At 44.1% G+C, this 12,923-nt stretch overlaps 1 protein-coding gene across 1 annotated transcript in view; it reads right to left on the bottom strand.

Moving 5' to 3' along the window:
- LOC115458992 (complement C2-like) overlaps positions 1 to 12,923 on the bottom strand; it is a gene marked incomplete at its 3' end in the record, with an annotated part of 103,532 nt that overhangs the window by 66,515 nt on the left and 24,094 nt on the right. The window contains exon 7 of the mRNA XM_030188853.1: positions 4,998 to 5,124. Coding sequence (XP_030044713.1) covers positions 4,998 to 5,124 — 127 coding nt within the window. The remainder of the gene's footprint in view (positions 1 to 4,997; positions 5,125 to 12,923) is intronic.

Genomic DNA, 12,923 nt, shown 5'->3' on the forward strand with positions numbered 1-12,923 from the left:
ACAGGGACAAAGTTTGTCCCCATCCTCATGGGCTCTGTCCCCATCCCTGTGGGACCTGTTCCCGCCCCGTCCCCGCAAGCTCTGTTCCCATCCCCATCCCCACAGTTACTGCGGGTCCCCATGTCATTCTCTACTGCTGAAGAGAATCAAGAGACGTTTTTAAATGCAGGGCATCGCACACCTCTATCCCCCCCCCCTCTAGATTTTTTTCCCTGGACTCCAGTGCTGGCATGTTCTTCCCTCCTCCAACTCCCCATCCAGCCTAGAAACCTGACCAAATTTTACATGCATCACTTTTCCAACCTTTGTGCCCTAGGCACTTTTGTCTTCGTGGTCCCCCTCCCTCGGTGGCATTTAATATATGACTCAGCTTTTAATTTGAATTGGGTGTATATTTTATTTGTATTCTATTTATTGTGTATATTTTCAAGGTAAAAAGGCAAGGCATGAAAATAAATAACTTCTATTGATTAAAAAAAATGAAAACATTTTCGTGGGCCCTAGGCTCTGTGCTATTGTGTTTAATGGATAAGTCTGTCTTGGTCCTCTCACTCTGCTTACATTTCGTTTCCTCTTTCTTCTCATTACTTCTCTTTTAAAATGTATAATTCCCCTTTCCCTCCATTCTTTAATATTTCTGTTCTCTTTCCTGCAGGTGTGCAGCCATATCTGGGACCTGTTTACTGAGCTGTACTATGTAAATAATTCTTGGTGTCAGCAATAACACAAGTTATTTCCCAATTAATTTGCATTATTGGCTGATGCTGCAAGTTATTTGGACATTTTATAGGTTAGGACCAAAAATTTCAGATGCTGTGCAAGGTAAAGTAATGCACTAAACAGCAAGCAAATCAGCTCCTTACCATGCCAACCACTGTCATAGTGCATATAGCTAATTTTCTCCAGGAGTATCAATAGATTAAGATGCCTGTCAATGCTCCCATGTCTGCTGGCCCTATAAGAGTTCTTCCTGTACATCCTTTATAAAAAAAAATCTCCTAGTGGCATATGGTTCCACATCACCCCCGCCCCCCACCCTTCATGGCTATTCATCTATCCAAAATGAAGAATAGAAACCATAAATAAGCAATTTTACTCTGCCCTGCAAACTCTTTCCTCATCTCAAGGATGTCACAAAATGGTACCGGCTCAGTCAAGAGTGCTAATTTACTATAAGGCACTGGAAGGGCAGTAGTGAGGATCACTCATGGGATGGTTGAGGGTGAAAGGGCAACCTCTGTTTTTGGACATCTTTAAAAATGGAGTGGGGTTTGCTGGACAGCAGCAGGGTTGAATCATGGGTTATTATTTTAAAATTTGTAATAGATGGAAGCATAGAAAACATGGCACCATGAGGGTCACCAAGGAATTTTCACAGGGAATGTATGTGTTGCAGGGGGAACTCTTATCAACAGTTGAATAGGAATCAGGACTTGTTATTTCAAATTGTTGTTCTCAGGAGCCTGCAATTTTCTGGGTTGTGCCAATGCAAGGAAAATTACCATGGTATTTACTAAGCTGCTGTTCTCAAATACATATGACAGCACAGTAAATTCTGTGGGAATTTTCTCAAGGTAAAATTCATATTGCATTCAGTTCTGTATCTCAAAAAAGATATAGTGGAATTAAAAAAGGTTTAAAGAAGAGCGACTGAAATGATAAAGGGGATGAAACTCCTCCTGTATGAAGAAAGGCTAAAGAGGTTAGAGCTCTTCAGCTTGGAAAAGACACAGCTGAGGGGGGACATGATTGAGGTTTCTAAAATCCTGAGTGGTGTAGAACAGATAAAAGTGAATCAATTTTTCAGTCTTTCAAAAAGTACAAGGACCAGGGGACACTCAATGCAATTACATGGAAATACTAAAACAAATAGGAGGGAATATTTTTTCACTCAAAGGATAGTTAAGCTCTCAAACTCACTGCCAGAGGATGTGGTAACAGCAATTAGCATATCTGGGTTTAAAAAAGGTTTGGACAAGTTCCTGGAGGAAAAGTCCATAGTCTGTTATTGAGATGCACATAAGGGAAGCCACTACTTGCCCTGGGATTGGTAGCATAGAATATTGCTACTATTTGGGTTTCTACCGGGTACTTGTAACCTGGATTGGCCACTGTTGGAAACTAGATACTGGGCTAGATGGACCACTGGTCTGACCCTGTATGACTATTCTTATGTTCTTAAAATAGTGCAGAAACGTGCTACTTTACCGCAGCTTAGTAAATAGGCCCCTATTTGCAGCCTGCCTCTCCATAACTTATTTCCTCTTACCTCTTTCTAGCCTCACTCCCTCGTCTCTTTCCTCATCCATTCATGCCTCTTTCCCCCTCCTTAGCTTTCATGCATCCTCTATGATCCCACTAGCCCTTCTCCCCTTCTCTCCTGTTCTCCTTTAACCTTAGCTTCCTCAGTTCATCTATTCTTTCTTGTTTCACTCTCTGTCCCTTTTACCTCTTCTCCCTTCCAAACCCTCTATTCCTCACAGTCCATCTCCTCCTTTTACTCTTAGCCTTTTTTTCCCTCCTCTTCTGGACTATCCCCATATCACTCATCTCTTTTTCCATTGCTAGTCTATCTCCCCTTCACAGCTCCTCTCCTTCTCACAGTCAGTGGCATCTCTCTGAACACTCCATCCTCTCAGACATTATCTTTTCTCACAGCCCCTTCTTCTTCACAGCTGAACTCCCAGCCTGTTCTCCTCTCTCAGTCCTATTCCCTCCCTCACAAACCTATGTCCTCTTCCTGCCCCTCACAGCCAGTATCCTCTTCATAGATCTCCTCCATGATCAGGAAACCAGATCCGAATGAAGAGCTCAAGTAGTCAGGACCAAGGAGGTTTGATTAACTGGAGACAGCGGGAGCGCGCTTGGTCCATTATCTGGCCTGAAGCCAGTAGGTGAAGCTTGCCACCATATAAATCCAATTGTTTTGAGTGTACCAAGATGGCAGCAGCTGTATTGGGAAGAATTAAAACCAATTGGGCGGAGACGGCTTCAGCCTTGTGATGTCATGCCGTCTCCTATCAATCAAACCTCCATGCTCCCTCCTCCCTACACAGCCCATTGGTCATACTTTCTTCTGCAATTCAATAGGCTGTGGGAGGAGCCAGATAAATGAGTTAATGGGGTATTTGAAAATTGCCCATCCTTCTTGCAGGTAAAAGTATGCATTGCTGGTGCTTTAAGTTTATGTGGCTGTCAGGATCTATTGTTTTGCTTTTACTGCAACTGCACTTTGCTGCCCCTCCCCCCCAGAAGCTGCTGCCCTAGTGTCACCCTACCCCTCTCCTGAGTAAATTCACAAACCTCACTAATGTTCTAAAATTCCTTTCTTAAATGGTCAGGGCCGAGTACCATAAATGCCTAACTCAGGAGAAAGGGAAGGATACAAAAAAAACCCAATAAAAATTTAACGCATACATTTTTATTTAAGACAATCAATAATACTTCCAATTAGACCCCTATGCATTCTCCATTACATCCTTTTCTAGAACATTAAATTATAAAACATTTAAGTGTGATACAAACTTAGTAATCATGTTTCTATTTTGCAGATATTACTTTGTTATCAATGGCAAACCCTTGTACTTTTTCTTCCCTTGTTTACAGACAGAATAATCCACCCGCAACAGAAACGTCTCCCCTGTATCAGATATGTATTCTTCTGTTTTAATACTTATTACTAATACAACCCCTTTCCTATTAAGATAAAACAGTTCTTTTCTTTTCCAAAGAATTTGATTCTTTGTGTTCAATTTTTATTTTGCAGATTGCAGTATGCAGAACTACGGATGTTCCTTTCTCGCTGGATCTCAGGTAAGTATTTTTATTTATTTATTTGGGTCACCCACTTAGCTCAGTCTTTTGTTTCTGGTTGACATTCTCTTTTTTGCGTGGGGGCCCAGTGTCTCCGCAGCTGTAAGTGCACTCCAATGCCGCTCTCTCAGCCGCTGTACAGACGCTCCAACTCTTCTCTCCTCTTCTTCTCCCTACACCTTTCTCTTAATAAAAATAATTGAAGGCAAAACCCTCTCTGCTCACTCTCTGTTAACTTTCACCTTTCTGTGGCAAGGACTTTAACAAACACTGGGGCACTCTAACTATTTGAAATAAATTTAACAAAATTCCCCTACCATACAAACACTATCTTTACTTAAGCACCCTATGCTCTCAGAAGTTGGTTGGTAGCACGTTCATTCTGTCATACTTAACATCTTTTCTCTTGATAATTTTGCTCTCTCAGTATTCCATTCCTCTCTCCTCACACATTCACTTTTAAAACCAGACTCACTTACTAATTTCCCACTTAAACCCCCTCTCTCTCCCAATCACCAGTCATTAGCCCCAGACAGCAGTCTCTTACACTTTCAACAACCTTTGTACTAGATTTGAATCCTTAAAACTTCAAATAGAGCTCTGATTCTCAGGAGCCACTGCCACACAAATCCACTCACTATAGCACTCCAACCGCTTCAGCTGTCAGACCCTCTCTGCCAACTGCCAGTGACTCCGTTACCCAGGATACGGAACCTCCCATCAGGTTACACTAGACGACCACCTACTCTTGCCTAATGGTTAGGCCAGCTCTAAGCACAGTAGCACCAAAGGCACATTTTTTCTGCCTGCCCTCCAACCATAATGTAGCATAGAGCTCCACACTGTCCTCAAAGGCTATCCCACCATATGCAGCTCCTCATCCTCCTCCAAGGCTCTGCAGGGATTTGCCTTCTGCTGGTGCATGTGTAGAAAATGTCTAGAAGTGGGAATTCTCCATCCAGTGTGGGACACTTGGCAGGCTTGCATCTCTGATGGCTCAGCCTATGCCCCTTTCAAATCTGCACCCTTTGCTGCTGTTTCCTCCACCTCCCTCTATCTAGGGCCCTTTATCATACCCAGCTAAATATAAAAATCACCTCATGCAGAAAAGTCGTAAAACATAATGCAAATAACATTTTCACATCTTCGGTTGAGACTACACATTTTCCTTCTCAGCCACTAACCTGAGATTTCAAAGTCCCACAGCTTCTGTGTCAGGTCATCGTGCCCATGGGTTTGTTGGAATAGGATATGTGGTAAGGAATCAAAGGTCACAACACTATACGTCACACCATTGGAGATTTCTGTAGTCTGTGAGTAGACAGAGGGAAGGGCAGAAATGAGGTCATATATATAAGTACATAAGTATTGCCACACTGGGACAGACCAAAGGTCCATCAAGCCCAGCATCCTGTTTCCAACAGTGGCCAATCCAGGTCACAAATACCTGGCAAGATCCCCAAAAAAGTACAAAACATTTTATGCTGCTGTATATTCCTTCCTATATTAGGCCTGTAATATGGCTCTGCTGGCCCTCAGTTTTCCTTGCTTTGCTGTCGTCAGCACATTTTTAGTTTCTTCCTGCAGTTGCATGTAAGCTACAGTGCTTTCTCAGTCATAGGAGCTGACTCTGTGGGTGCTGTGGGTGCTTGAGTACCCCCAATATTGAGAAAATTCCTTGTATGTGTTCAGGGAGGGGTTATTTTCACTGGGTATAGCACCCCCAATAATTTTGAAAAGTTGGCTCCTATGTTCTCAGTAAATGGAAAGTACATGTTACATGTCAAGGTGATAATTAGGAGGAACTGAGGCTATGCAGCCCATATATGGCAGATACACATGGATATAACTTTGATGGTGATGAGAGACTGAGGACCCTGCAAAGTTCATGATGCTCCAACAGAAATGTGTGTTCAGAGAGGAAGGACATTAGGTATTTCTTACTTGTTTGCTACATGGTTTTGCACGCTGGGAGCACGCATTACTGATAAGGAATTAGCTAATTGCCACAAAGTGTGCATGTGAACACAAGTAGGAGAAAATGATACAATGGAGGAAATTGCCATTTTGTATATTACTATATTGTGTAATGGAAGGAAACAGGAAAATCCATATATGATCGCAAGTTAGTTTAGGAGAAATGAAACTTACAACAGTATATATGTGATGGTCCATTGGTAGAACTGGAGCACTGGAGAGAGGGGGTGTAGTTTACATTACTGTAAGATCAGGCAGTGGTACAAGAATATATATAATTTTTATTTATGCATTCTTGTATCCCACTATTATCTAAAAACAAGTTTCAGTTCAAAGTGGTTTACAATTTACATTTTGGTGATGTTTATGAAGAGATAGATTTGATTAGGCTTTCATCATGTTCTTGGTAGATCCAGGAAGGAGAAAGAAGCAACTAGGCAGGGAACACTGAGTCTCAAAGCCAAGAGGAGCCAGGTTACCGTGGGTTTAACACAGTAAAACTGTGGGATAGCAATGCAGAAAGGGTTTCAGTGTAAGTGTTAACTTGTGCAGAAACCTTAATTGCATTGATGAATTCAAATGAGATTTGTTGTTCTGCAGCATAAAAAACAACAACAAATGGTTTTCTGACGGGCAGGAAAGTTTTCGCCAGGTCCGGATTTGTGTCTACTGGCACCCTATCTCTCCTTCCAACCCAACCACCCTGCCTTGGATACTTTTCATCGGCCCCTCGGTGGTCTAGTGGCCCCTCTTCCTCTCCTTCTCCGATGACACAACCTGATGACCTAACCCCCCCCCCCTTTACCCACACTTCAAAACATTTTCCATTATAGTCTAGTGAGAGGAGGGAGGGGGGAGCTGTTAGATTACCAGGGAAAATGTTTTTGAACTGTGGATGGGGGGGGGGGGGGGGGGGGGGGGTTGTTTGTCAGAGAGGGGAGGGAGAGGAGTCACTAGACCACCAGGGATTGAAATTTCATTTCAGTGACAGAGAGAAGAGGGCTGGTACAGGTGCCAATGTTTTTGTTTTTTTTAATGCCACCCTTCCTGTCAGTGCATGAGCCAATTATTGCTCAGGCACTGACAGGAAGGGTGATGTTTATCAATGAGCTGTGGATTACTGTCACAATAATTTGAATGCTCATTGCTTACAGGATGCCACATTATTTTAAGATCAGTAATTTTGCGGTAGAGCCCTGACACTCCCGTGAGGCTTTTTGCATCAGCTACAGAGTTTGATAAAGTATTTTAAGTTTTTAAAAGTATATTTGTTAAAAGATTTCATTAACTGCCCTATAAGTCAAATGATACACCAAAGTGGCGTATAAATTCCATACAGACACAATGTTCTGCCCCCACTTTCTGTGTGCACATTATATTGTTGTATTTGTCGCCCCTGTGTACTCTGAACTACAGTTGCTTTACTCCTTGCTAGGTACATCTCTGAGTTTTATTGGTCATCCATTTGCATGCGACCTCTTCCCCCCTCTTTGGAGAGATCTGCCATGGTCTGCCTCAGTCTCCTGTCACATGCCCCTTTTTTAGAAAATTGGCGCTGGCTTGTGCTTTGCTGCCTTCTGGGAATTCCTGCTCCCCTTCTCTTCCTGTACAGGAAAAAAGGGAAAGCAGATGTCTCCATTTTGACTCTTGTGAGCAGCTACAGCTCTGCCCTCTCCTCCTCTCATGCCTACTTTACATCAAATTACCAGCTCTCTAGCACAATTTCAGCATCAATGGCAGCAGCTGACCCAGAGCTCTGGGTTTGTTTGAATCATCCAAGTCCCTTTCAGACTGCATGCAATAGTTAGTCTATCTATCTTCTTGTTGCAATAAACGGTTAGGATTTTACACAGTGAGTCATCCTTATTGAAGTTGGTGCTGGTTTAGCTGCTTGAAGAGCAAGGATTGTGTATGTTTTGTGAAATTGGAACATAATAAAATACAATTAAACCAAATAATTAAAAGAGCAAGGGGAAGGAAGAAATAACATAATGGAGGTAATTCTATAAGGAGTCACCTGGATTTAGATAGCATGAATACGCATAAATGTTAGTAGTATAGTCATTTATGTGCATTAAATGGCCACTTACATGTGTAAATGTAAAATCTGGTCTTAACCTACTAATTTAGTTTCTTGAGTTTTACCAAACCATATGCCCATCAACCAGAAAATGGGAAACAAAGACCATGATTTGCAAATATCCTGACCTGAGGAAGGAGGCTTTGACCTCTGAAAGCTAGTTTAATTTTAGTTTTATGTTGATGTTTTTTTTAATGAAAAAGTCAATAAAAATAGTTGAACAAAAAATGCATTTAGTCCAGTAAAAAGATTATCACTGTATTTTCCTTATTTTGTTTTACCTTTATTTATTAACCTTTAAAGTGAACTAATGTGTCATCCTAAATTAAAATACAATTCCTTTTCTATCTTTGTTGTCTGGCCATTTAATTTTTCTGATTGTGTAGGTCCCATTCTGTGGTTGTTGTTTTCTTCCCTTCTCTTAAATAGACAGGAGACCCTGAAAAGAGAGTTATTCTTCTCTCTCTTCCTGTCTTCTTCATTCACTACATCCATCTCTGGCTTTTTTTTCAGCTTTCTATTTTTCTGTCCATTCAGATTTCATTCATTCTTACCAGTGGCGTAGCCAGACAGCCAATTATGGGTGGGCCTGAGCACAAAGTGGGTGGGCACAAAATTTTCTCTCTCCCCCCTCTCCCCAAATTTGGCTGTCTGGCTACCCACTGCCCCGAACCCCCCCCCCCAAGCCACCGCTGCAGGTTTCTCCGGCACCCAATGGGCCTTCTTAATCTTTTCCCTCCGTCCGTCGGGCAGCGCCAGCCTAACTGTACAACAAGCTGCACGGCACCGGGTCCATCAGCATGCTGCCGCTAGCTCCTACCTTGTCATCTTTCGGCAGAGGTGTTAGTTCTGGTGCTAAATCTGCAGCGGATCCACGCGGTGCCAGGGCTGTCTCTCTGTACGCTGCTGCGACTGCTTCCTCTGCGCTAGCCCCGCCTCTTCAGAAAGAGTATCAGAGGTGAGGCGGGGCTAGCGCAGAGGAAGCAGTCGCAGCAGCATACAGAGAGACAGCAGAACTAACACCTCTGCCGAAAGATGACAAGGTAGGAGCTAGCGGCAGCATGCTGACGGACCCGGTGCCGGTGCCGTGCAGCTTTGTTGTACAGTTAGGCGCGCGCTGCCCGACGGAGGGAGGGAAAGAAGGCCCATTGGGTGCTCCATTGCTGGGTGGGCCTGAGCCCAAATTGAGTAGGCTCAGGCCCGCCCGGGCCCACCCCTGGCTACGCCCCTGATTCTTACTATTCTGTATTTAATCTCCTTTTTTTTACTGTCTACTTATAGTTTTCCATCTCTTTCCCTCACCCAGGCCCTCCCATTCCCCTTAGTACATAAGTACATAAGCACTGCCGTACTGGGACAGACTGAAGGTCCATCAAGCCCAGCATCCTGTTTCCAACAGTGGCCAATCCAGGTCACAAGTACCTGGCAAGATACCAAAACAGAACAATACATTTTAAACTGCTTATCCTAGAAATAAGCAGTGGATTTTCCCAAGCCTATTGGAGGAGTAGCCTAATGGTTAGTGCAGCAGGCTTTGATCCTGACAACCGGGGTTTGAATCCCCCTGCAGCTCCTTGTGACCATAGGCAAATCACTTAATACTCCATTGCCCCACATACAAAAAAACAGATTGTGAGCCCCCTAGAGACAGAGAAAGTACCGTATATAATGTGTATAGTACTGCATATGTCTAGTAGCATCATAAAAATGATTAGTGGTAGTTAATAATGGCTTATGGACTTTTCTTTTAGGAAGATATCCAAACCTTTTTAAAACCTAGCTAAGCTAACTGCTTTTACTACATTCTCTGGCAACAAATTCCAGAGTTTAATTACACATTGAGTGAGGAAATATTTTCTCTGATTCATTTTAAATTTACTACTTTGTAGCTTCATTGCATGCCCCCTAGTCCTAGTATTTTTGGAAAGAGTAAACAAGCAATTCGTGTCTACCCATTCCATTCCACTCATTATTTTATAAACCTCTATCAAATCTCCCCTCAACCGTCTCTTCTCCAAGCTCTTTCTCTTATTCCCCAGTTTTTCTTAAACTCTTCCCACTCTTCCCTCTGCTGTCCAGCATCTCCTCTGTCTTTCTGTCATCCCTACCATGCAACATGTTCTCTCTCCCTCTCTCTCTCTATCCTCTAGCCATACAGCAACTCCTTTCTCTCTGTCTCTCTCCCCCGGCCAACCAGCATTGCCCTGCCTCTCTCTATCTCTTTTCCACATCCAGCCCATCCCTCTCTCTCTTCCCTTCCAGTATCACCCTCCTCTCTTCTACCCATCTAGCATTGCCCCATTTCTCTACCTCTCTTCTCCCGATACATTGCCCCTTCTCTCTTACAATCTCTCTTCCCCCATCCAGCATTGCCCCATTTTTTGCTCACCATCTCTTCCTCCATCCAATAATAGCCCTATTTCTTTCTCTTCCCTCTCCCATCCAGGATTGCTTCATCTTTCTTTCTATCTATTCCCTCCCCCAATCCATCATGGTCCTCTCTCTTTCCGTACCTTTCTCCACCCTCATCCTGCATTGCCTCATCTCTCTCTGTCTCTCTTTCCCCCATTCAGCATCACTCCGTCCTCTCTCTCTCTCTCTTCCCCTATCCAACATTGCCCCATCTCTCTCTTTGTCTCTCTTTCCCCATTCAACATCAAACTCTCTCTCTCTCTCCCCACTCATGTGTCTCTCTTTCCCCCCTCCATCACGCATGGCCCCATCACTCTCTCTCTCTTCTCCCCCATCCAGAATGGCCCTCTCTCTTTTTCTCTCTCCCCCTTCAAATTACAGCATGGCCCTGTCTCTCTCTTTTTATCTCTCTTCTAGTTCCCCCCCAGCAACATCCCCTTTCTCTCTTTGTTTCTTCACCCTCCCTCTTGCTCAACCTCTTGCTGCCCTCCTGGGTTGAGAGCACTGTCAGTGGTAGCAGCAGAAAAACCAACAAGAAAATGTGTGGGACCATTTTGCTGCGTGTGCTCCTCTAGCTCTGTCGGTCCTGCCCTCCAACACAGGAAGTTAATAGAAGAGGGGACGGGACTGGCAAAGCTAGCAGGGTATGTGCAGGGAAGAGATCTTGTGTATCTTCCTGTTGTTTTACCACTGTCACCGTTGCTGCAGACCTGGGAAGGCAGCGGGAGATTTGCAGTTGGGGCAGGGGAGGCTTAGCCTTTCCAAGTCTTTTATATGGGGCATCTATGCGGCTTTATAACATAGGTGTACAAAACCCATAACAATTGCAGGTAAATGCATTTGCATAAGTTTATTCCTGCTTGGAAGATCATCTTCATTTAATTGCAGATTTTATAAAATGTGTATATACACTCTATTCCATTCATGCTCTGCCCAAACTCCTCCTCTAAAAAATGCCAAAAGTTAAGTCACATGGAGGAGCATAATCGAAGGGGGCACTCAAGATTTCCTGAGGACGTCCTCACAGGACATCCCGGCGAAGGGGCAGGGAAACCCGTATTATTGAAACAAGATGGGTGTCCATCTTTCGTTTCAATAATACGGTCGGGGACGCCCAAATCGTGAAATTTAGGTAGACCTTAGAGATGGTCGTCCTTAGAGATGGTCGTCCCTGATTTTCGGCGATAATGGAAACCGAGGACGCCCATCTCAGAAACGACCAAATGCAAGTCCTTTGGTCATGGGAGGAGTCAGCATTCGTAGTGCACTGGTCCTCCTGACATGCCAAGACACCAACCGGGCACTCTAGGGGGCACTGCAGTGGACTTCAGAAATTGCTCCCAGGCATAGGAGCCAACTTTTCAAAATTATTGGGGGTGCTAAGTCCAATGGAAATATTCCCTCCCTGGACACATACAAGGAATTTTTCCAATATTGGGGGTGCTCAAGCACCCACAGTACCCACAGAGTCGGCTCCAATGCCCAGGTGCCTAGCTCCCTTACCTTGAGTGCTGAGCCCCCCAACCCCCCCCCCACTACCCACAACTGTACACCACTACCATAGCCCTTATGGGTGAAGGGGGGCACTGTGGGTACAGTGGGTTTGTGGTGGGTTTTGAAGGGCTCACATTTACCACCACAAGTGTAACAGGTGGGGGGATGGGCCTGGGTCCACCTGCCTGAAGTGCACTGCACCCACTAAAACTGCTCCAGGGACCTGCATACTGCTATCATGGAGCTGGGTATGATATTTGAGGCTGGCATAGAGGCTGGAAAAATATTTTTAAAGATTTTTTGAGGGTGGGAGAGGGTTAGTGACCACTGGGGAAGTAAGGGGAGGTCATCCCCGATTCCTTCCGGTGGTCATCTGGTCATTTAGGGCACATTTTTGTGGTTTGGTCCTAAGAAAAAAAAGGACCAGGTAAATGTAGAGAAAATATTCTGTTAATAAAGGGTTAATCATTCTTACAATTTCTAAATATTCTAAGAAGAGGAACAGTTCAGCTCTGACCTTGTGCATTACAAGTAGAACTGAATGTTCTTAGATATGCTTTTTTGCCAGCTAGCTTACTAACAGCCTAGAACTGTAACATGTTTGAAAATGTATTTGTGATGACAGACACACAGACACCATGTCTCCCTTGTGGAACTGAACGTAGACAGTGTAGGGAAAAGGTTTATAAGAGCGGGGGGGGGGGGGGGGGGGGGAGGGGGGGGAGTTGAGTCAGACAACCTCCTGACTGATGTTGGATTTTTGTCTCCTTGCAAGAAAATAAAGCTGTTTGTCTTTTAAGCCTGTTTGGTGTCTTGGGATTCGTGAGTATATTAATTAAAATTCTTTTAACAGTAAAGTTGTCCAAGTGTTTGTCAGGGACGCCCTTCTTTTATCCATTATCGGTCGAGGACGCCCATGTGTTAGGCACACCACAGTCCCGCCTTCGCTACGCCTCCGACATGCCCCCATGGACTTTGGTCGTCCCTGCGACGGAAAGCAGTTGAGGACGCCCAAAATTGTCTTTCAATTATGCCGATTTAGGCGACCCTGTGAGAAGGACGCCCATCTTGCGATTTGTGTCAAAAGAGGGGCGCCCTTCTCTTTCGAAATTAAGCCTGATAGAGGAGCATTTCGATATGACATTTA

Source organism: Microcaecilia unicolor, unplaced genomic scaffold, assembly GCF_901765095.1.
Source record: "Microcaecilia unicolor unplaced genomic scaffold, aMicUni1.1, whole genome shotgun sequence".
In the NCBI taxonomy this organism is placed as follows: domain Eukaryota; kingdom Metazoa; phylum Chordata; class Amphibia; order Gymnophiona; family Siphonopidae; genus Microcaecilia; species Microcaecilia unicolor.